Source organism: Pan troglodytes, chromosome 17 (assembly GCF_028858775.2).
Source record: "Pan troglodytes isolate AG18354 chromosome 17, NHGRI_mPanTro3-v2.0_pri, whole genome shotgun sequence".
Classification (NCBI taxonomy): domain Eukaryota; kingdom Metazoa; phylum Chordata; class Mammalia; order Primates; family Hominidae; genus Pan; species Pan troglodytes.
Genome location: NC_072415.2, coordinates 43,707,369 through 43,732,612, shown reverse-complemented (window position 1 = coordinate 43,732,612; position 25,244 = coordinate 43,707,369). Strand labels below are relative to the sequence as shown.

Genomic DNA, 25,244 nt, shown 5'->3' with positions numbered 1-25,244 from the left:
ATATATTATGCTTATTACATTTTAGATTTAAAAAGACAGGCTTTTCAAACCTATGGAATATTTTCCTTAATGTATTTTATTAGCTAATTCCACCTTGTTAATGATGTGAACTGTAAAGATATTATGCTGATTTTTAAAATTTAACTTTACTGTTAATGTCAGAGATCTGTTCTAGTTTTATTATTCCTCCACTGACTATATAGTTATGATATGTTAGTATGATCCTTAAAGCATGCTACACATATGTTATCATTGCATGGAGGCAGTTTTGAACACTGTCAATTTAAATTTTCCCTTCATAAAGGTTATTCACTATCATTTTACTTTGTTGGTAGATTCGAGAATATCTCCTGCTGCTTACAAAGATAGTATTATTCATTTGGCTGGGGCCATCTATATATTTGAATGATCATGTGTGAAATCTATATTGTTAATCTGGCTTCTAATAATTGGTTGCTGTGCCACTCCAGATTCAATCTCAGGTGACTGAAACTCAAATTTAAGCAAAATTTAAAAGCATGTGGGTGGGTGGAGGATGTATGGTATTATACAACTTAAGGGTCCAGGGCTTAATTTCAGTAATAGTGAGATCTAGATGCACAAATGATGCTATCACGACTCCATGCTCCTTAGCTCTGCTGGATTCAGCTTGATTTCAGACTCAGGCCAGCCATCTCACGTAGAGGCAAAGATGCATGCTTAGCATAGAGAAGGTTGGTACCCAAGGGATTGGCAATTTTACCTGTTAGAGCGAGGGGCCATTTCTGAAAGAAAAAGGTGCTGGGCCAGCAAACAAGTAGGAGATACCATAACAGGCCCCGTGCTTGGTCTTGGACACAATTATAGAAGTTAATGAAAATTGTCTGGATTGGCATTCATCTTCCTTTACACACTTGCCTTTCTCCTTCTACTTTGGCAATCCACTGAGATTCCAAAACTCAACATTTTCATTTCTTTTGCTAACTCCCATGATCCTCCAATGCTGAAATCCTGTGTAGTGTTACCAGCCCAGTGATGAATGGATGGCCTCTACTTAACTTCTCTACCACTCTTCTCAGTGTCTGAGGTTATCTCATCAAGTTAAATTAACTGAGCCTTAATGAAGTCATTGATAATGTGAATAATATAATTACTACTCAGGTTTCTCCAGAGAAACAGAATCAATAAGATATATAATATATAGAATAAAGTATTGGCTTATGAGATTATGGAGGCTGAGAAGTGCCATGATCTGCTATCTGCAAGCTGAATATCCAGGAAAGCCAGTGGTGGAGTTCAGTTCAAGTTTGAAGCCCTAAGAACCAGGGGACTCAGAATTCTCAGTAAGTCTCTTAGCTCAGCAGTCAGGCAGAATAGGCAAATTTTCCTTCCCTCTGCTTTGCGTTCTATTCAGGCCCTCAAGACACTGGATTATGCCCTTATGCCCTCCCCTCACCCACCCTACACACACACTGTGAAGAACAATCTGTTTTAGTGAATCCACCACTTCCAATGCCAATCTCATCCAGAAGTATCCTCGCAGACACACCTGGAAATAATGGATAGCCAAATACCTGGACACCGTGTCATCCTGTCAAGTTGACACATAAAACTAACTGTCAGATATATTAATATCGTTTATTATTATTATGTATATATTTGAAACCATTTATAATGTAATATATTAATACTAGTGCTTCTGTGAAGTTATTATGTCAAGGTTAAAGCTCCATGTAAATTTTAAGATGCTTCATGAATACAAAACATTATTAAATAGGCTCCAGCCCATATAAAATACATGTATTCTATTAGATTGGCTCAGGGGAAATTCATAGTTAGATGTTAAATAATGAAATGGGTTTAATATGTCTTGTCACAGAGGTACTTCTATTTTAAAAGTTGGTGTCAAGAAATACAGTGCCTTAGGAATTGATTTCTACTGATATTATAACAATAACCTCATAAGTAGTCATGCTATAGAGACAGCATAGAATAGTGTTAAGATGATAAACTCAGAGCCAAACTGCATGGGTTCAGATCCTTTTTCACTTGCTAGCTATGTGACATTGGGAAAATCACTTAACCAGTTCATTGTAAATGAGTCATATATTTAAAAGGCTTGGAATAGTGCCTGATGCATAATAGGTGCCCATAAATACTTTGTTGAATGAAAATTGCTCTGTGGCAGAGTATCTTGGCACAAAACCAAATGTGTAGTGATACTTAATGTAAAGGTTTGCCGAGGGAAGAAATGATTGACTTTGAGATAGATACTTGGAGTTGGAGCAGGAGATTTTAGAAATTACTACTAACCATGATGGTCTTAAAAGTTGTATGTTATTGCTGTTTATTAAGAGTTTATTCTCTTAAATATATATTTTTCCTAAAATAAATATATTTATTCCAGAATATGTTTAGTCCTAAGTTGAAAAAAGAAAGCTTGTCACTATTTCCTTCTATAGATGTTTTGTATTTAAGAAACTATAATTATCTGCATTTGATTACAATAGTGTATCTTTATTCTACTTTATCCAGCAAAACAAATAAGCAAAACTGTGTATGAAGCACTAATAAATTATTTAAATAGATTCTATTATATGTGGAAATTTTATAGCAAGTGATAATTCTTCTTACTCAGGATTTATACATTGCAGCTTACTGTTCTATAAGAAAATGTAAATAATGTATCCAATTTATTTAGGCGGAATAACAGTATTAGGGGAAATCACTTATAAAATATTTTGTTTAAAGATTAACATGTACATAAACCAATGCATATTTTATGTTCTTTCAATTATACACACATGTGCATACACACACACACACACACACACACACACACACTTAGAAAAACTTCATATTGAGGAGAAAACCTTATGTGATCACTCTTAGCTCTTAGGCAGACCTAGGTTCACACAGTAGTTATATAATCTCATTCTTTAGATAAGAAGAGGTTGTTTAGATGTTCTAAAGCTGTTTCCTTATCTGTAGAATCTGGAGGATAATCCTTTCTCACCAGGTTGCTATGAAGCTTAAGGGAACCAATTGACTAGGTATGCAGTTGTTCTAAGTACTAATTTCTTTTCTTTACCTCTCACTTGCTTCATTATTTGCTTTACTGTATGTGATGTCTCAAAAATATCTTTTATATCATGAAACAAAAATAAATAGAGAATACTCCTTTTTAAATTTGATTACATCTTAGTTTAGTATCTTATCAAAACTACCTAGAATATGCTAAGAAGATTGATCAATGTTATGGTCTCAAAGAGTATATAAAATAGTTTGTGGTTATGCTGTACATGGCTGATTCAAGCTCCTTATCACACCATATACTTGGATTTTCTGTATTTCCAGGTCACTCTTCCAAACTTACTCTGGAATAATCCTAGAGGGTCCCAAGAGAAAATATTTGGAATAAGTGTAATCCCAAAATGAAAAGTGATCAAAGCCAGTTTATTTATTTTAAACAGCCCCATTAACATGTAGATATACTTATGCATTGTATTCTGACAACGGAGGCTCTACGAAGGCTATCAGCTGTTTCATGTGAAAATGAACTGTTAAACATTTTCAATTTTTTGGATGTTTAATTATTTTTACATGGAAATATGTGTCACTATTATTTAATTGTTCTTGCTTTAAATTTGTTGTGTCTTTTGAATGGTGTTAGAATCCAGAAACATTAAACTTAACAGAGGATTAGGAAGAAACCCGGTTCCCATTTTCTAAACCAAAATAGATGACCTCCTAAGACTCATAGACAATTTATACATTTATTTTAAAGCATGTTCACTAATAACTAATAGTCAATAATATTTTGTATAGCTCTTGCTGGGTAAGTTAATTGAACATCCCTCAGTTTCCATAACTGTTTAAAGAATACTAATAAAGTTAGTATAATACTGATAGGATATAATACAATATTATATAAAGTGTAATACTAGTACTAATATTGACAATGCTCTGAAGTCATATTAAGTTCTAAGAATATGTGACTCAATGATTCCCTTGCAAAGTCGATTGCAGATTGCTTTTTTATTTGGAATATGAGTATTGAGAGGAAACAGTAATTGCTCTTGCATAGCTAAGTTCAATAAAACTTTCTGCAGTGATGGAAACGTTCCATGCAGCTAACGAGTACTTGCAATGTAACTAGTGTGACGTGACCAAGGAAATGAAATTTTAATTTAATTTGAATTAATTTTTATTTAAACTAAAATCACCACAGCTCTAGAGTTATCAACTCATAAACAAGATTTTTGAGAAACAGTTGAAATTAAAGATGAAACATAAAACTTATAAGCTTGTGCAATTTAAAAGCAGTTATTTCACCTTCTCTTTTCAGTCTCCTGCACATAGTTACTCCAGCTATGACTCTGGCAAAAATGAGAGTGTAGACCGAGGAGCTGAGGACCTCTCACTAAACAGGGGAGATGAGGACGAAGATGACCACGAGGACCATGACGATTCGGAGAAAGTTAATGAGACAGACGGCGTTGAAGCCGAGCGGCTGAAAGCTTTCAATGTGAGTCCTGCCACACTCCAAGTGTGGTTTAATTTTTACCACTTCACTTTCATGTTGTTGCTTGTTGGTAAATGTGGATATTTTAGAGACATGTTTGTTTAATTTACAGAAGGATTTAAAAAGTACATGAAACACTCTTTGCCAACCAGACACCAGAATTGCTGTGTTTTGTTTAGAATTTTAAAGCCAAATGTGAGCTGAAAACTGGAGTTGTGTTGTGTGAGTATGCATGTTTACCTAGTGGATGGAGGGGGCCTCAGCTTAGTCCTCGGAAGAGTACGCCCGTCATCTGTTATTTCTTTTGCTTTCCTAGCTTATCTAATTATGCATGACAAAAGAGTCAGTTGTTTGATTTCAGAGATTAGTCCACTGTGCAGTGTAGCAATGTAACAGTCGTATTCATCATTAATAGAGATTGTAAAGGGGTGCTCAATTGTCACAGTCTACTGTTATTTCCTGATTTTTTTCTACACGATAGTCTATTCTTTTCTGTATGTTTGTCTGTCTGTCTGCCTTTCTCTCTTTTTCTCTCTCTATTTTTTAATCCAACCATTTAGAAAGTCTTTAAAGAGTGTTTGCTTAAAATTTCTGGCTTTCCATTGCAAAGTTCTCCAGTGCATAAACCAGAAAACAGTATTTTCCTATCGGTAATCAAGACAGGAAGCTAGGAACAGAAGAGAGCAGCCCTCCAAACCCTTCTCCTCTGTCTCCCTCTTGCCAACAGATGTTTGTCAGGCTGTTTGTAGATGAAAACTTGGACCGAATGGTCCCAATCTCTAAGCAGCCCAAAGAAAAGATCCAGGCTATCATTGACTCATGCAGGCGACAATTCCCTGAGTATCAAGAGCGTGCCAGAAAACGTATACGTACTTACCTCAAGTCCTGCAGGCGGATGAAAAGAAGTGGTTTTGAGATGGTGAGTTTTGAATTAAAACACAGCCCTAGACTCCATCAAAATCCCACATGTAAACCATGACACTATTTTTTTTCCATCTTAGTGTCTTTTTTTATTTTTTTCCATAATGTCAGGTCAAAGGGGGTTTTGTTTGCTCGTTTGTTTTCTTCCCCTTCTCCTTTTCATCTTCCTGAAGTATTTATTCTCTTTGTTTATTTAATAAGGAATATCTTGTGAGTCCAGTGCTCACAGAACCACGTGGTACCATGTCACAGAAAATAAAGGTGATATGAGTAAACACCAGTGAGAACCAGCATCTCGTTCATATTTGTTTTCTTTCTGTCGCTACTAAAGTGGGCATGAGGTGATTTAAGTTGTGAACTGAAGCACCAGTCACTGCTTGAGATGGCATGTAACAATGGCATTCTCTAAATCAAAAGGAAACAGATGGATCTACCTAGGAATACCATTTTCCTATCAGTGGTTAACAAATTGCAGTCCTTGAAAGTAAAGATCAGAGAATGAAAATGCTTAGGTGAAATATAAGGATTTGTTGTACTGGATATGTTTATTTGTGTGCTGGTGGATGGTACCAAGAGCTTTCATATTCAGGTGGATGTTATAGACAGATGAGATTATGTTGACATTAGATTACTGATAGGGTGGAGATTAGAAATCAATGATTTTTAAACTTTATTTCACCTTGCTCTAATTGTTACATCTAGAAATAATGCACACATTTACAATGTATGCCTTTCCCATTTTCTTATTTCCTATGTATGTGAGCAGTTTCGAAATTTTGTGAAACCATTTTTTTCTCGTCTTATCTGAGAAGGTGCCATAAAAGCCTAGGCTGTTAGTGTTTGTGATCTGTGAATCTAATTAGTTAGGTGTGATTGGGTAGGAATTGGTGTACATAAGAGAGGTTTCAGAGTATGTCTGTACCAATTATCTCAAATCATAAAATCTCCAGAGTTGGATATAAAAGGCCATGCTTTATGAAAGATAAATCTAATAAATCTAATGTTTGATCAATACTGTCTTCATTTTCATTAGATTTTAGAAACCCAATGAGTTAAGTAACCATTAAATTAATCTGTAGACAAATATATCAAGTTGTTATTGAGTCTGTTGTGTGGCTTTGATGCTCAAATTCAGCAATTTCTCTGAAGAATATTTATTGTTCCAGAAGGTGTCCTGATCTTAAATTCATAGTAATAGAAAAGTCCATAAAAAGCACAGCTTTATGAACAAGATAGGGTTGGCCCATACTGAGTATCATCTCCAATAGGTGACATGATTTCTGTTTTTTGTTTCCTGAATTTGCATTATGAGACTCTTTCGCCAAGGTGCATACATGTATTTCTGTAAAACCCAAATGACAATATTTAGGGAATATATAGGAGACTTTTAGTCCATTGCTCCTCTTGTATCCCAAGTTTTGCCACTGTACCTAGTTAAACCAAATAGCCTAGATATTTAAATTTAATAATCTCAATCTATTGAAAAATTACCTAGATAGTTGCTTTTAATATTATGCAATTGACTCTTTTCCCTTGTAGAAATAAATCTCATGCAAGTTTTTGTATTGTCAAGGTCATTGTTTACTAGGCTGCTAAATGTCCATGACAGAAAATCTGATTTCAGAAGTTTCTTCTAGAATTTAATGCAAGAAAAATAATTGTTTTCCTGAGGAAATGGAATGCTTTTACCTGTTCTCAACACCGGGACTGTGAACCTTAACATGTTCACTTTTGTGCCTCACTGCCAGGGAGTTCAGAGCCAAACTCTCCATTGTCTTTCTGTTTAATTTATCTTGGTGGAGACAACTTTCCTTGGTGGATTTGATAATTTTTAATGGAAAAGAGGAGATATAAATTTAGAAACAAATAAATAAATAGTCTAATTATGAAAGCACCAGAAAGCAAGCCTTTCGTGTTTAGGAAATTATGTGTTTTTTTGAGGATTTAACTTTTCGATCATTTGCTTCTATTTGTCAAACACAGCTCACAGTAGAGGGATCAGACCTTGTTTTCAATACATAGTTTCCCTGATATCATAAGCATGGAAATAGCTACAGTGACACTTGCTATTAACTTTTTAACAAATAGAAGTATTATAAAAATGAATTAAGTGATTCTTTAAACTGAAAATTATATCAAAAATATACCTAGCCTTTCATATAAGATCTTGACAAAAACTTTATAATACCTATGTAGCTATTAATATTCTTCACGCAACATGAGTATAACTATGTGTTTCTCTTTGTCACCAATTAACTTAATTGATGCTAATTAGCAAACACATTTTGTTTGAATTTTCCACTTGCTATTTGTACTAACTCTTGCCCTCTGTCTTATAGTTGTCATTTACCATCCCCCAGGTTACATTCACATTCTCTAAGATCTTTATTTATAATCTTTATTTTTAATTGCATCCCATAGTATCCTCCTTATTAATTTTGATATCTAAGCTGATTTCACATTTCTTTTACCTTTTCCACTTCAGGGATCTGGATCTCTCTTTCACCTCAGTCTTTATTAGCATGAATACACCTTGGTCTTAGTCATCACTCCAAGAGCCTGAACAAGCAATATTAAAAATTTCAAAGTTTTCTAAATGTTCTCAAGTATTCTCTGGTGACTTTACAGAGGAAAAGTCTTGTTCTTATTTGCCCTGGATAAATAAACCTCACATCTCTGCCCCCATATAATTCTACCTTCTTCAGAGCATTGCTCCATCAACCACCCCTACTCTTTTATATATTCAGTTTTCCCTTTTCAATGAGAGGAACATTTAATCCCTTTTTCCTAAAAAAAAAAAAAGTTCTCAGATATCAAAAAAAGTTACATCTCTTCTTCTTATTCTACAATCTGAGTTCATCTTTCTTTCTCAGGTTTCTCAAAAGAGCATTTCATACTCACAGATTATACCTATTACCACCAAATCCTGCAGTAGTCCCTTACCTTCAGATTATCCAGACTATGGTTCTCACCACTGTGTAGTCAGCCCTACAGATCTGCAAGGTCTGCATCTATGGATTCAATCAACTAATTGAAAAATATATGGGGAAAAAATAAGGGGATTGTGCCTGTATTGAACATGTATAGACATTTTTTACTTGTCGTTATTCCCTAGACAACACAGTATAACAGCTATTTACATGTCATTTACATTGTATTAAGATTTATAAGTAAGCTAGAGATGATTTAAAGTATATGGGACAATGTGCCTAGGTAATAGGCAAATACTATGCCATTTTGTGTAATGGACTTGAGCATCCTCAGAGGTGCTAGAGCCAATCTCACACAGATACCAAAGGATGACTCTACTGAATTAGTTCTTATAAAGATCACATGACCACCTCTGCACAAAACCAAAGACTGCATATTCAACTAAAGTATATGCTCGTTTTCTTGAAACTTCTTGTTTCTGTTCCTCCTCATTTACTCTTACCTGCTTTTGGGCAGTTACTACAGTTCCGTGTTTAGCCACGTACTGTATATCACCCTAACCACAATTACAAATGTCTGTCCTTGTGTACAGTGTCCTATTCTCAAAGTACAATACCAAAAATATGCAAATCTTTGGTATTTAATTCCAAATGTCAGTCGGACACTAGGGCAATAATTATATCACACTGAACTCTATATTCTCCAGCACCTATTTTCTCCACTGATATTCCACCTCATTTATCAAGACACGAGTAAGTTCCTCTTGACTTGCCTGCTATTAATAGCACCATATTGTCATTTTTACCATTGCTCAAAAATGTAGAATGAGATTTGACTATTTTTGTGTCTTGTATCCTACCACTTAATGAATTCTGCTTATTCCTCCTTTATTCTGTTTCCCAAATAAACCTTACAGTTTCCAATTTTATGTGTTCTTATTTTAGTTCTAGTCTTTCATACCTCATACCTGTACTCTTGCATAATCCTAACTCAACTCCCTACTTTCCTCTTACCCTCTTCACACACATTATGCCTAGGCAGAGGCAGAAATAGGGTTTGTAAAACCTGAAGATTATATGACTTGAGATCTTTTTGAAAAGAAAAGTAATACACAATTATGAGCAAAAAATTAGGTAGAAAAAATGAATGTGTATTTGCAGTTTAAAAATATCCTACACAAAAGAAATTTAGAAACCACTGAAATCTTGAAGATTAAAATGCTTTTCTTCTAACATCTCGTTAGACAATTTTCAGACACACTTACATATAAATGCTTCCGGATTTTAAAGTGGCTTTCCCTTCCTACCTAGAATGCTTACAACATCCAGGAACTCCAGCACTTAAGAGGCTCGTCCAATTGAGGCATCCTATGCCTCACTTTTATTGACTTTATGATAAATCTGCCTTTGCTCCTAGAGTAGTCTTCCTCAATTTTGGCTTTGATAATGTGAAACTCTGTCATGTTAGAACATTTTGTTTTTTTGAGACGGAGTTTCACTCTTGTTGCCCAGGCTGGAGTGCAATGGCATGACCTCAGCTCACCGCAACCTCCACCTCCCGGTTTCAAGCCATTCTCCTGTCTCAGCCTCCCGAGTAGCTGGGATAACAGGCATGCACCAAAACACCTGGCTACTTTTGTATTTTTAGTAGAGATGGGGTTTCTCCATGTTGGTCAGGCTGGTCTTGAACTCCCGACCTCAGGTGATCCACCCGCCTTGGCCTCCCAAAGTGCTGGGATTACAGGCGTGAGCCACCGCGCCTGGCAGAACAAATTTCATATTTCTTTCTATAATGTTTTAGCATATGACCTTTTGAAACTGAGAGACCTAGCTTCAATTCCTTGCTTAGTTCAATTCCTGTACAAGTGTGGTGTTACTGAGTCTCTTTTAAAGGATAGGGCTATTGGGGTACTATATGTGATCATGTATGTATATGTATAGCATATAATATGGTACCTTTCTACCTATTCTTCTGGTATGTTCAAATTATATTCTTTCAAACCTTAGTTCATCATATGAGACTGCTGCTCCTTCTTTCAATGGGTTGTCTCTTGGTTCACTAATTTTTTTATGACACAGGGATTATGGGTCCTTTGCTCATTGTTTACTAAATGCATTAAAATTGAAGAATAACTAAGTTGTAAAAAATATAGCCAATATATTTTTCAGAGCTACTTATCACTGCATCTTTTACTTTAACAAGGTGTTGACCTGAGCCTCATGGGGTATGTTCTCTTCACATACACACACCCCACCCAGCTTCCCACCACAAACACATACAAATCCTGAATATAATATAACAATTTAAAAAATATTCAGCTAAGCTCAAAAGAAAGAAAAGGAAATTTCCAGGTACCTGAAATGAGTAGGAAACTCTTAGCCAAAATTGTAAGCCCTTTGGATTGGGTAACAACTTAGAAAGATAGAAAAAGTAAATGTAGACCCAGACAGATTAGGGCTGGGGTATGAATGTCCACCCAAGTTCAGGATACATGCATTTTAGTTTGTAACTAGATAGGCATATAAACTGAGAAATGTATATAAAGCTGGGCCCAAGAAAGGCTCATTCTCTATTTTCCTCTCTATGAAAGTGGAATTAAGAAATATCCTAATACGACTTTCAGGAATAAAAATGACAGACATTATAAGTATTGAAATTAAAACCTTACTAAATGGGTTAAGTGGAATATAATATTCAGCCAAGGAGAAAGTAAACTGGAACACAGAAGTATGCAAGTTACCCACAGGAAGAAAAGAGAAGTTAAATATGAAAAAGAAATGAAGATGGATAAGAGAATGATAAAGATAGATTTAACAGGCATTCCAGAGGAGAAATTACAATAAAGAGGCAAATTGAAAAAGATAATGATGAAGAATTTTTCAGAATTGATTGGACCTCAATCCTAATAACAGATAAGTAGATTAGTCCTAAACAGTATACATTTTTTTTAAAAAAACTCATACCTTGGGATATTATAGTAAAACCACAGAAGAGCAAATAAATTCTTAAATGTACCAGAAAGAAACAACACATTATCTACAACCGAAAACCAGCCTGAACAATTTCTTCAAAGTACTAAGAAAAAAAGTCTTCAAGAGAAACTAGTTTTAATTCACAAATCAATGCCCAGCTCAGCTCTACTTTCAGAGTGAGGGGGAAAGAAATACTTCAGATAATTTCTGAGGCTACTACTCATACAGCCTGACTGATTCCAGAGGAATGCTTCTATAATCTAAGAAGAAGGAAACTGAATCCAAAAGGAAATAATAAAAAATTAGCAGCATTGGTGAGCATCTGAAGAAAAGCACCTGGGTTTGATAGTCAGTGAGCCTTGGTTCTTGTCTGTGCTTTTCCAGTTGCTACTTGTTGATTTTCTATCTCTGAGCTTTGGTCTCACCCTGGAAAAGAAAAATGGAAATAATAGCTCTTATCCTAAAAATGAAAACCAAAAGCACTTGAAATAACAAATGTAAAAACTCCTAGGACAGTACCTGGTACACCTAGTATGGTACCTGGTGTGTGTGAGAAACATGATAAAATGCAATTTAATCTGAAATTGAATTTCACAGTTCCCTTTCCTGGGTAACCTGCACTGTCAATCTGTTGAGCTACTTGAAGGACTAAATCAACTAGGTCTTTGTCTATTTAATCCTCACTGCTAGCTAACAGCAGCCTCAAATCTCTCTTTCTTCTGTGTGCAAATTGTACTTTGTGGTACATCTTTTGTAGTTTTATTTTATCCTGTCTTATATTGCTGTTATCCATATATGGGCCTTAGCTCTTCAAGAAGAAATTATGTTCCTTGAGTACTATGCTTCTTAACTTGTTCATCTCTGTATCACCCACAATGTCATATATAATACAAGTAGCTGCTCATGAAAGTTGCTCAATTCATGTTGAATTCAACTGAATTAAAATTGCTGAATGAAAGATTGAGTGACTGGATGGATATTTACTAATGTGCTTCTTTGTGGTAGAAATTAGTTGAGAGATAAGATAATTTTTATTGTGTGACATGAGTTTCATAGCGTCTTGCAATTGGTATTTTAATTTTAAAAGCTACTACTAACTGAAAATGTAGCCTAATATATTTTAAATGTTTAGCGAGTTTTTTTTTTCACAAAAGAAAACAGTTATATAACATTTAATTTTAACTCTTTTTAAACTATTAAAGTGTTAAAAAAATTTACATTTGATCTTAACCAAAAGGCCAAGAATTGATACATTAAAAAAATTTAAATCTATTTAGCAATTAGTGGGAATAGGTAGTGATATTAATCATATGAATGGAATTGGTATACACTTTTATTTTCACAAATAAATAATTAGGAAAACTACATCATAATGTACAATAATTGTAAGTTTATATAACACTCAACTTTCAGAATATATACAGTGTATATAGTATATACAAAATATATTTTATATATTTAATATAAAGGATCATGTAGTTGAAATTAAAGCATGTTATTTCAGTGGTTAATTTAGTTGATCCTATGTCTTGATCAGAGGCATTGTCAGCTGATATTAACTAAACTGTGTTTCTAAGTCTTCAACTAGAAGACTTATTAATTCCCCATGTATTCATAAAAGATCATTATTAATAACCAATAATATTCTAAAAATAAGGCCAAGACATAGATCATTAATTCATAAATGAAATATTTCTAATCAAAGCCTAGACAAAGGTTAACTGGCTTATATTCCACTTCTGTTAAAACACACTTTCAAACTCCTTTTAGTCAAGAGAATTTTCTCAAAACAACTAGAAAGTTCAAGAATTCACACATAGTAGATCCACGGGCTCCAATTTCAGGGGTTTGCTGCTCTCCTTTTTCTTAATTATGCTTCTCTTGTGTATTGATTTACATCTTAGACAACTTCTTGCTACCTGTTTGGAAATGTTGCCACCAGCAGTTCCAGGCCTCCATTCTTAAAACTCACAACCCAAGATCAATCCTCCAACTCCAGGTCTCAGTTCCCGGGAAAGAACTTTGCTTGGCCCTATTTGGATTATATGTCCACCTTCTTGGATCAGTCATTGGAAACAAAGTATTGAGTTCCCATGATTGCCCAGGACGAACTCAGGTGGCCAGGGTTAATTGAGGAAGGAACTTTCTTTATTACTTCCATCAAAACCATGTGGAATGAAATAAGGACAGTTGAACTACTATTTCAGTTTGCATTCACCAGTTTGTCTGAAATCTTGGATTATCTATGGTTTGGAATTTAGAACTTTTCAGTTTTGGGACATGATAGAGTGCATACTAGGTTTGTTGCATAACACCCATAGTGGGGCCTAGAAAAACATCACAAATAAAAATATATCAGTATTTCTGCAGCAAAACATATGCATATTCACTGAAATTAGGAAAAAGTAAACCTTAGGTATTCATTTATCAGTTTTTTTCTGCCAGCTGAGTTTATCCCAAGTTTCTGAAAAATCGTTTAGGTTTATACAATATTAGAGCTTCAGAATTGCTTACAAAAGGTTGTGAGTCTACTAGACACACTCTTAATAATGCACTTCCATGTATATTATAAAGTTATAACCTATGTGCTAGGCATTGTACCAACTTGTCAAGTAAACTCTATGATGGCAGAGACCATATTGGTATCTTCAAATCTCTAAACTTGGCACAGTTCCTATCATATATAAAAGTGCTTCTAAAATATGCTAGTGACTTTATGCACATTTCTCATGGAATTCTAAAAACTACTCCATAATGTGGAGATTATTTTCCTTATTTAATTTTCTGACTGAACCTCAGTTTTGTCATTTTTAAGAATAAAAATAATGATACCTAGCAGGATGACTGAGACTCAGATTAAATTGCAAAAATGGTCACATAGCAAGTAGCTGGTTATAGAATAATATTCAGTTCAGTATGACTTAGTTGCAGACTATCTCTATTCCACTGATGTATAAGAATGAAACCACCTGCTTAATAGAAGGAATCTCTTAGAACATGAAACTTTATATATGTATATAACCTGGACAATTATGCCTTTAGGTATAGATATGCCACTTGGGGGAGATAGTGTGTGCGTACCATCCAAATTACAGAATTCTTAATAATGTGTTTTATAAAGTAACAAGATTAGGAGGAATAATCTTAATTCATCACACTACCTAAACTCTGACTACTGAATTATTATCTTCAAAGCGCTGATTCTACTTACAACCTTGGGTGGATGTCACAGTTGCTCCCAATCTGGCCTTAACTAATACTTGATTAAGCTTCACATTAACTGTGGAGTCTGAAGAGCATCACCACATTAACCCATGACCATAACCTGACATTCTTAAATTTCTTTGTACTTTTTTGTAATTGCAAAAATCCTGTGGCATCCTAAATGTACAGCTGAAGTTCAGAGGACTCTAAAGTTATTTCATGTATAGTTTTAGACCCACAAAAATGGAATAGTTTGTTGGTGTGACGGTACATTTTATCAACATATATAAGAAGAGACACATTTACATCATGCCAACAGCAATTACATCTTAAGTCCCCAATTAAAATGTGACTTTTTAAACTCCAAAAGCTCCATGTGATGGTTTAGCCATCTGTTTAATGACACAACTGCCACTGATTTGAGCAGTGATAATTATTACAATAAGAACAGTGCTGGAGAAAGATCAACTCAGATCCCAGTTAGAATGTCAGTTAATTATGAAGAGATAATTAATGAGGGTAGGTACCATTATCTTATATACAGAGAAATAAATATGTAATAAATATTCCCAATCCAGGTATAGATCATTTGAAGTGTATAATTAAATCCATTTTAAACTAATATTTTAAATATTCTAAGATATAGATAGATAAAGAGAGAGATAGATATCAAATAGTATATGTAGTTACTGAGTTATCTTCAGCCACAGGAGGTGTTATTTTCATAAGTTATCTATTGAATTTATTGCATTTGGTTTTTGCATCAAAATATTCCTATCTCCAATTATTACATGGAAGCTTTGTGTTTTATGGCCACTCTTACAAATGTAAGAGGGAATTTTCAGCCTCATTCCTGGTGAAATCTATGACCATATTCCCTAACACACTCTGCTAATTATGTTTTAGAAAGACCATACTGTGGTGGCATTAGAATAAGCCCTCAACTGTCAAATGTAATGATGAAAAGGAGAGAGTTCAGAAGGAGATGATTCTCAGAGCACGTACTAAACACTAGTTTTAAATTTCTCTGTAATATTACTTTTATAATGAGAAAAATTGATTAATTTCCTTCTCACTATCTCCATATTAGTACTTTTGAGTTGTTAAGTGGATAGAAGCCAAATTATAGGGAAATTTTTTTTAAACTTTCGTCTTTACTATCTTATAACCAAATGCTGCACACTTGAGCCCTGTGTGTATTGGAGAGTATTGGCATTTATTATTGGCTCATTAATATTAGAAGCAAAGAGATTTTTAGCATGATTACCTCACAGGAGGGAAAGAACTTTTCTGCCTGGCTCCTGTATTCTCATTTTGGGCATGAAATTAAGCTTTATTATGGTTCGTGTATAGTAATTTATTGACACTTCTGGCTGTATAAACTTTAAAATCTTATGAATTCAGATTACATCAGTTAAGAATTTGTGGCATAACTTAGCTAAGTTACATTTTTGTCTTTGTGCTTTTAATGAAGATCATAAATTTCATAATTTATAGAATTTATAGGAAAATATATTAAAGGACTTCAACCATTTAAGTGAAGGATGCTAGGGAGATCTTGATATATTCTTTGCTAAATGCAATGTGTGGTTAGCTGTGATTGAATTTCCTCACAGGAATGTGTAGTATTTAAGAATTCTAGATTTATTTAAACTCACTGGGGACTTTGTTGTAAAATGTGAATAATAGTTCACTAGGGATTATAACTCCCAATTCATCATCAGACTTGAATTTGAATTCAGGTATTTCCACATACATCGCTGCATAATTGTGAGCAAGTTGCATAATCTCTCAGAACTTCAATGTAGGTTATCTAAAATATGAGTAATATAAGTACTTTTCTCAAAGATTGTTAAGGAGATTAAATTTGATAATAAATCTAAGCTTTTGGTATTAATACTTGAATGTCCTAAGCACTCAATAAGAGTTAGATATTATTAACATTTATCTAAAAATTAAATTAGGATGGTACTGGATTTCTATTTGGAGGTACACATTATTGAGATATAGTACATTCTCTGCAAAAATACGTTTAAAATATAATTTTTTGATTGTAATACAGATTTTATGATTTATTCTGCCTTTTTCTCCAATGAGCTTGAGTTAATGATGATTATAACACATTCATGTAAATGTCTACCTTTGTTCTGCTTATTTTTTTAGTTGAAAACAATGGTTTGTATATACAGATTTTTTAAAGAATTTTTTGTTTTATTAATGACAAAGTATGTAAAAGTACTAAATATACACCAGAATTTAGGAAAGTGAGAGTTGAAAATTGGGAGACACAAAACCTGAGTTCTGGATCTAGTTCAATTTGTCCTTTTGCAATTACTTCATCTACCTAGGTTTCAGTTCTTCAAAGTTGAGAGAAGAAACTTGTACTGGATGACTTCTATGGCCACTGAGAGTTGTCAACTTATGATCCTACAATAAACTCAGTACAAATCTATTTTCAAAATTATACTGTTTATCTATGGGAAGTATTGAATCATGCATCTTTGATTCTACTTATTTTTTCCACTCAATAGGATAATGTGCATGGTTGCTTTATCTTGAAGTTGATTTTTAAATATTAGGTTATCACATGACCTTAAAATATATCTAGTTCTAATTAGCCAGGACATTACTCTAGTTTATGAGAAGACTGATTTCACACATCTAGGAAGGATCCAACTCTCCCTTTCATCTTTTCTGAAAAGGAAATTACATAAATTATTATGCATAACAACTTTTACTGCTTTAGTAGAAGTTGAGTAGTAAAAGTTGTTTTTAAAAATTAATAAGAATTTGAAAGAAAATGCCATGAAATAATATTAATTGAAGGGGTATTTTATTTATGTTCTCCATGTTAAACAAACTTTTATGTATTTAAGTTACTTGTGTGCCCATTGATACAATGTAATCATTTAGTAAAATTCTATAGCTTTATATATTCCTAATTTTTAATGGTGATAGCTGAAAAAAAGAGAAAAATCGAGGTAATGAAGAACTGACTATGTCTCTCTGAATCCCATGTGGCTCTCAATAATTGGATTAAGAAAAGGATGGTTGCTGATATTTTATTTAGATTCTCTTAATTTCATCCCTGGAAACAAAAGATCTAATAATGTACTTTATAAAGATATAAACTCTCACTCCTATTTGAATAATGCTAACTACAATCAAATAATTTATTTTTTGATAATGTAATGTTCTTATTCCCATTTTTCCTATAACACCTTTGCCTCAAAAATTAGCTCAATCAAGAAAGATATCAATGAGTATCTAATTCCCATGTAGTTGGACTACATTTTTGAGCCAGGCAGTGACCATCGGTTAATGAGACTGATTTTATAGCTTAATTTATTTGGCTTTGGACTACAATATTTTCTTTATACTTAGTGAAGTAGAGAATGAAATGAAGAAGCAATATGAGTTTTGAAATTATGCTTACATCTTTATGGCAATTTATTTTAGGTTTGCCTCATTTGACCCTCTTTTCTATTACAAATACCCAGTCCTGGCTTTCTAATTTCCTTCTGAAAATGCTTATATTGCATTTTTTTTCCTGCCACCAATGGACCTCTTTTCTTCTTTTTCGCAAAAATGACATTCCAAATATCCAACTGCTTTATTGTCAAAGTAGTGTAACCATCATTTGAGATGTCCCATGGGGTTAGCAGAAGAGTATGTACCCTATACCTTTCCTACCTTTTGCCTCCAGAGGCTACTTTGGAGGGGGGTAGTGAGGAAGTCTGCTAAGGCAGCTGCAGAAATTGCTTCCTAGTTCACCCAAGGTCAGAGCCTGGTCTCTGTCTACACTGTACAAATTTAACTATGGAGTGTCTGTTAAAACGGTGTGGTCTGAATTTAGCTGTTCTAGAATATTATTTGAGATGTAAGCCCTGTGTTCAATTTGCTGAGACACACTCTACATGCCAGAGTTGGTAAAATGAGTCATGTATAAAAAAGGTGTGTTTCAATTCCTTTAGAAAAAAATTCAAAAGGTCTCAATTAGTTCAGGCTTCTAATAAATAGCATTCACACATATTTTCGTTTGAGGCTTTGAAAACCCTAAGGTGGCATATACTGTATATGCTATATTCCCAAAAGATACATTTATTTCATAATTTCACATTATTTTACTACCTCATTTGGTTTAATTTTGTTATTTCTCATCTATCATTTGCTTATCTTAATTTAAAAAAACTGTTCTATATTATTAAGTATTTCATCTTTCAGTTGGATGACTTTGCATGTAATTATGGAAAAAAGAATGAAAATCATAATTTTTGTTATGGTTATCACGAATGATATTGAGAGCTGCAAACAATTTACAGTTAATCATGAGCTTAGTTGGAGAATTAATTCTTTCTATGTGGGCTACATAGAAGATGGATTTCAACATGTCCCTATAAAATATCAGCTCATATTTTATAAGTAAAACAAAACAGGCATGTATACATAGGCAAACATATCTCACATCTAAAGCACTAAACCTTTAATATATAAAAATCATTGTAGGACTGACTTTTTAGTTTTTAATTATTTATATTTAAAACCATTGTAATCACATCAATTGGGTCACAATTTAGAGTGTAAATATTCATAATATTTCATATTAAGATTGTTTGACATGGTCTGAGTGTCTATTAGGCTTTTTAAACTCTATTTTAGCCCTGTCACTTGTTTTTGTTTTGGTTTTTTTTGTGCATGTCATATGTTGTAGTAGAATTAAAGACCTTGTTTTATTTGCAAAATCCAGTCAGCAGTTTTGCCACTGCCTGTTCAAACTCCAGCTTCATGACCCAGGCTAGATACTTGTGACAATGGATCTATGGGAATGAATGATGGATCTATGTAGCAACGATAGCTTTAACCTCTAACTAGCTTTCATTTTTCATCTTTACAATTTCCATTTCCTCTTTCTATTGAAACAAGTTCAGTTGAAATAAATGGATATTCCTGCACATGTTGATGATCCTGAGAGCTCTTCTGAGAATAGCATTGGCCTGTTAATGATACTGTTAATAATTTTTTTCATACTTTTCTCTTTTTTTTTTAGTCTCGACCTATTCCTTCCCACCTTACTTCAGCAGTTGCAGAGAGTATCTTGGCTTCAGCTTGTGAGAGTGAGAGTAGAAATGCCGCCAAGAGGATGCGTCTGGAGAGACAGCAGGTACTGAGGCATCTTGAAGTCTGGTGAACACCAGCTATAGCAAATGTAGTTCATTTAATTTGATTTATGTTGAAGAGTAAAAGCTCTTGAATGGATTTAAAGTACACAGAGATATAGTTTTTGTGTCCTTATGATATGAATTTAAACTTGAAAATGTGTGTTCATGTGATCAATGAAGGTCAAAGAACAAAATGTTTCTGTGGCGAAAATGAACAATAGCAAAACTAACGAGTTATGATTCTGTTTAGTATCCAATTTAAAGGTCAATTACTTATTAAGAGGTTCTAGCTGATCATTTCCAACAGCTTTGTAAATTTACCTCATGACTTATGAGAGTGACCTGATCATGTTCATTTCGAATGAAATGAACCAACCTCTCCTTAATTTCCTCTGGTCTACTACCGCATGCCAATACATGATGCTGAGGGTGGTGACAGTACAACACAACTTTGAAAGACTAGAAAGTCACAAAATGAGGATATACATAATGAAAATTCATGTCTTAGACTTAATCTCTCATTAATTAATCATTTATTGTATGCCAATTGCATGTCATGTTTCAATATCTTTTTTCGAAGGCATCTGTGTATTGGCGATGTTTCTTTTTTTTGTACTTTGCTCACTGGTGTTTCCCTCAGTCTTTCCCTTGGGTTATCTGTATATTTCTGTTTCTCCTTCTCATCCCAGAAATGTCTTTCTCTTTTTTCTATGTACCCCCTTTCTCAAGTATCCATAGTAAAAATCTAAATTATCACATGATATACTAAATATTCTGCATAAAACTTTGCCACATTTTCACTTGTAAAGTATTTTTACAACAAATGGATTATACGCTTTATATTGCTAATTGAGGATGAGATGAGTCAAGACTAAAGTAAGTTAGTTCAATTTTGATTCTACAGTGAGCCAGTGGACTTCGAGGAAAAAAGCAAAAACGTTTTTTCATTTCAGGCTTAGAGTACTTTAACATGTTTCAGAATTACATCAGCATTGATTTGATGTGTTTATTATTAAAATGTCATGTGCTAATAATTCTAAATGCCACAAAAGATGAAGCCTTCAGTTAAATGAAAAATACAGTATTAGTCTCAGATAAAAACCATGTGAAAATGTCAATTTAGAATGTGCTAATCGTGCCACCAGTGTTAATTCACATATATGTGCCCTCTGTTAGGAGTTTTATCATTGTTATATCTATAAAATGTATCTGTACAATGAGTTATAATACTATGTATAATACCATCTGGCATAGTGATTAGGGGAGCACATTCTGGAACTAAATAGACCTGGTTTTGAATCTCATCTCTACCTTTTCTAATTGTGCAAACTTCACCAAGCTATTCCAGTTCTGTGTGCTTTGATTACTCCATATGAAAGACAGCAATAGTAACAGTACTCATCCTGTGGAGTCGTTATGAGAACTTTAAATGACAGATTCATGTTATGTACTTAGCATTTTGCCTGGTGCATAGTAAGCATCAATAAATTCAGTCTAGAAAAGACTGATGCTAGCTGTTTTGTCATTGTATTGCTATCAGTTAACTAGAAACAAGCATTAATAACACTACCTCAGATATTGAAGTTTCAAAGTCAAAGTCCATTTGAGAACAGATGCTAGTTCTAGAAATTGAGATTGTAGAATTCTGGGATTAAAAGGCCTCTCCTGGTTGTTGTCTAGCTATATATCCCACCTAATGTACATTCTAGAATATCCCTATATAGTTTTAATCATGTGGAGTTGTTATAAAAATTAAATGACTTATTCATATTATATACTACCTATAATATCACTCTACAATATTCCCCAAAGCTGGTCATCAGCTGATATTTGATCCAGTCACTTAAATACTGTTGGCCTAATCTGTAAAATGGGACATACAGATATCAGATTCATAGAGCTGTTGTGAGGATTTTATAAGTCAACTCATATAAAAGCATTATGTATTTCATACGTTTATATGTTGTTAAAGATATATTTGTTATTTGCTTTAGTATCTCAAATCTCACACTGGTACTAAAGATCTGCTATTTACTGACACACTTTCCTACTGTCAGAGATTTATCATTGTTTTTGAAGGTCTTTACATTGAGCTCAAATTTACTTCATAGACTTTCTACCCACTGAAGAAAAACTTCTAAAAATAATTAAAAATGGGACTTCTTACTCCTGCACCAGGAGTAGGGACTAGAATGAATGAGGACCAGTGGTCCTTGGCCCTACTCTCCATATTCTCTCCTTTTTATATGTCCTCATATATTTATTGCAAGGCTCTGTTTCTAGGAATGGAGGATATCCAATAATATCTCCACATAAAAAAATACTGTTTTCTTTTTTTCCCCCGTTTTTGTTTTGTTTTGTTTTGTTTTGTTTTTTGTACTTTAAGTTCTGGGATACATGTGCAGAACATGCAGGTTACATAGGTATACATGTGCCATGGTGGTTTGCTTCACCCATCAACCCATCATCTACATTAGGTATTTCTCTTAATGCTATCCCTCCCCTAGCCTTCTACTCCCCGACAGGCCCCGGTGTGTGATGTTCCCTCCCTGTGTCCATGTGTTATCATTGTTCAACTCCCACTTATGAGTGAGAACATGCATGTTTGGTTTGCTGTTCTTGTGTTAGTTGGCTGAGAATGATGGTTTCCAGTTTCATCCATGTCCCTGCAAAGGACATGAACTCATCCTTTTATATGGCTGCATAGTATTCCATGGTGTATATGTGCCACATTTTCTTTATCCAGTCTATAATTGATGGGCATTTGTTGGCTCCAAGTCTTTGCTATTGTGAATAGTGCTGCAATAAATATATATGTGCATGTGTCTTTATAGCAGAATGATTTATAATCCTTTGGGTATATACCCAATAATGGGATTGCTGGGTCAAATGGTATTTCTGGTTCTAGATCCTTAAAGAATCGCCACATTGTCTTCCACAATGGTTGAACTAATTTACACTTCCACCAACAGTGTGAAAGCGTTCCTATTCCTCCACATCCTCTCCAGCATCTGTTGTTTCCTGACTGCTTAATGATCACCATTCTAACTGGTGTGAGATGATATCTCATTGTGGTTTTGATTTGCATTTATCTAATGATCAGTGATGATGAGCTTTTTTTCGTATGTTTGTTGGCTGCATAAATGTCTTCTTTTGAGAAGTGTCTGTTCATATCCTTCTGAATGGGCAAAAACTGGAAGCATTCCTTTTGAAAACCAGCACAAGACAAGGATGCCCTCTCTTACCACTCCTATTCAACACAGTATTGGAAGTTCTGGCCAGGGCAATCAGGCAAGAGAAAGAAAGAAAGCGTATTTAAATAGGAAGAGAAGAAGTCAAATTGTCTCTTTGCAGATGACATTATTGTATATTTAGAAAATCCCATTGTCTCAGCCCAAAATCTCCTTAAGCTGATAAAGCAACTTCAGCAAAGTCTCAGGATATAAAATCAATGTGCAAAAAATCACAAGCATTCCTATACACCAATAACAGACAAACATATCCAAATCATGAGTGAACTCCAATTCACAATTGCTATAAAGACAATAAAATACCTAGGAATACAACTTACAAGGGATGTGAAGGACCTCTTCAAGGAGAACTACAGACCACTGCTCAAGGAAATAAGAGAGGACACAAAAAAATGGAAAAACATTCCTTGCTCATGGATCAAAAGAATCAATATCATGAAAATGGCCATACTGCCCAAAGTAATTTATAGATTCATTGTTATCCCCATCAAGCTACCATTGACTTTCTTCACAGAATTAGAGAAAGCTATGTTAAATTTCATATGGAACCAAAAAAGAGCCCGTATAGCTAAGACAATCCTAAGCAAAAAAGACAAAGCTAGAGGCATCACACTACCTGACTTCAAACTATACTACAAGGCTACAATAACCAAAAGAGCATGGTACTGGTACCAAAACAGATGTATAGACCATTGGAACAGAGCAGAGGCCTCAGAAATAACATCACACATCTACAACCATCTCATCTTTGATAAACCTGACAAAAATAAGCAATGAGGAAAGGATTCCCTATTTAATAAACGGTGTTGGGAAAACTGGATAGCCATACTCGGAAAGCTGAAGCTGGACCTTTTCCTTACACCTTATACAAAAATTAGCTCAAGATGGACTAGAGACTTAAACATAAGACCTAAAACCATAAAAACCCTAGAAGAAAATCTAGGAAATACCATTTGGGACATAGGCATGGGCAAAGACTTCATGACTAAAACACCAAAAGCCATGGCAACAAGAGCCAAAATTGACAAATGGCATCTAATTATACTGAAGAGCTTCCGCACAGCCAAAGAAACTGTCATCAGAGTGAATAGGCAAGCTACAGAATGAGAGAACATTTTTGCAATCTATCCATCTGACAAAGGGCTAATATCCAGAATCTACAAGGAACTTAAACAAATTTACGAGAAAAAACAACCCCATCAAAAAGTGGGCAAAGGATATGAACAGACGCTTCTCAAAAGAAGACATTTATGCGGCCAAGAAACATATGAAAAAAGCTCATTGTCACTGCTCATTAGAGAAATGCAAATCAAAACCACAATGAGATACCATCTCACACCTGTTAGAATGGCGATCATTAAAAAGTCAGGAAACAACAGATGCTGGAGAGGATGTGGAGAAATAGCAATGCTTTTACACAGTTGGTGGGAAAAATGTTATTTTCAAACCCAGAAGGGTTCAAAAAGCTTTGGAATTGTGGGGAATAATGAAGAAATAATTTTTTTTATTTAAACTCTTTTAAGATTTACTAAAAACTTGTTGGGCAATTTCTAGATACAGTTTCATTTACCATTCTCAACAACTCCATGAGAAAGGATATTATTATTCTCATTTACATGTAAGAAAACTGTGGCCCAGAGAGGTGGAATGATTTGTGCAAGGTCACCAGCTGCACAAGAAAGCCAGAATATGAGTTTATATTAGATAAAACTGATGCCTGACATCTTTTCACAATCCTATAATGTATTTTCATGTATTATGTTCATGGAGGGAAACCCATAGCCTAGAACAAACATTTAGGACTTGTATCATTTGTGCCTCTGCTTACAAGGTTTTAGCAGTGCAGTTTTCTTGTGGAAAATGATTTACTTTATTTACAAAAATTTTGTACTTTACTATAACTAGCAATCTAGAGTTTGCCTGGATATCAGCCTAAAAAAGGCTACAAACTTCCCAAAGTGCTTCACTTCATCTGGAGAGCTGTTTATGCACTGTAAACACTAGTTTAGTGTTTATAATTAGTATATTAAAAGTGTATAAACTACTTTTTTCTTGCTGTAAATTCTATAGATTTCCTTAGCTATGTCACACAGAAACTTCTACCAAGTGATTCTACTTCCTACCAAAGCATGTAATTGGCAGGGATCCCTGTATTAATTGAATCAAACCCCTCTTTGCCCAACTAGAGAGAGCCAGAGTTCTTTTGCATGTTAGCAAGGAGATCACTCTTCCTGTGTGCATTCTTAACCTGACTCAAAATTCTTAGAATTTTCCAGTGACTAAGAGATTATTCATTATGCCC

The 25,244-nt window shown here is 34.2% G+C and overlaps 1 protein-coding gene across 17 annotated transcripts in view; it reads left to right on the top strand.

Annotated features, from left to right (window-relative positions):
- NOL4 (nucleolar protein 4) overlaps nucleotides 1–25,244 on the top strand; it is a 381,831-nt gene that overhangs the window by 270,281 nt on the left and 86,306 nt on the right. For 9 of the 17 annotated variants that reach the window (XM_063795583.1, XM_063795584.1, XM_063795590.1 and 6 more), the window contains 2 exons: nucleotides 4,328–4,507; nucleotides 19,580–19,693. In XM_063795583.1, the coding sequence (XP_063651653.1) occupies nucleotides 4,328–4,507; nucleotides 19,580–19,693 (294 nt within the window). Of the gene's footprint in view, nucleotides 1–4,327; nucleotides 4,508–5,231; nucleotides 5,424–19,579; nucleotides 19,694–25,244 lie in introns of all 17 variants that reach the window. The other 8 variants (XM_063795581.1, XM_063795582.1, XM_063795589.1 and 5 more) reach the window with 1 other exon arrangement.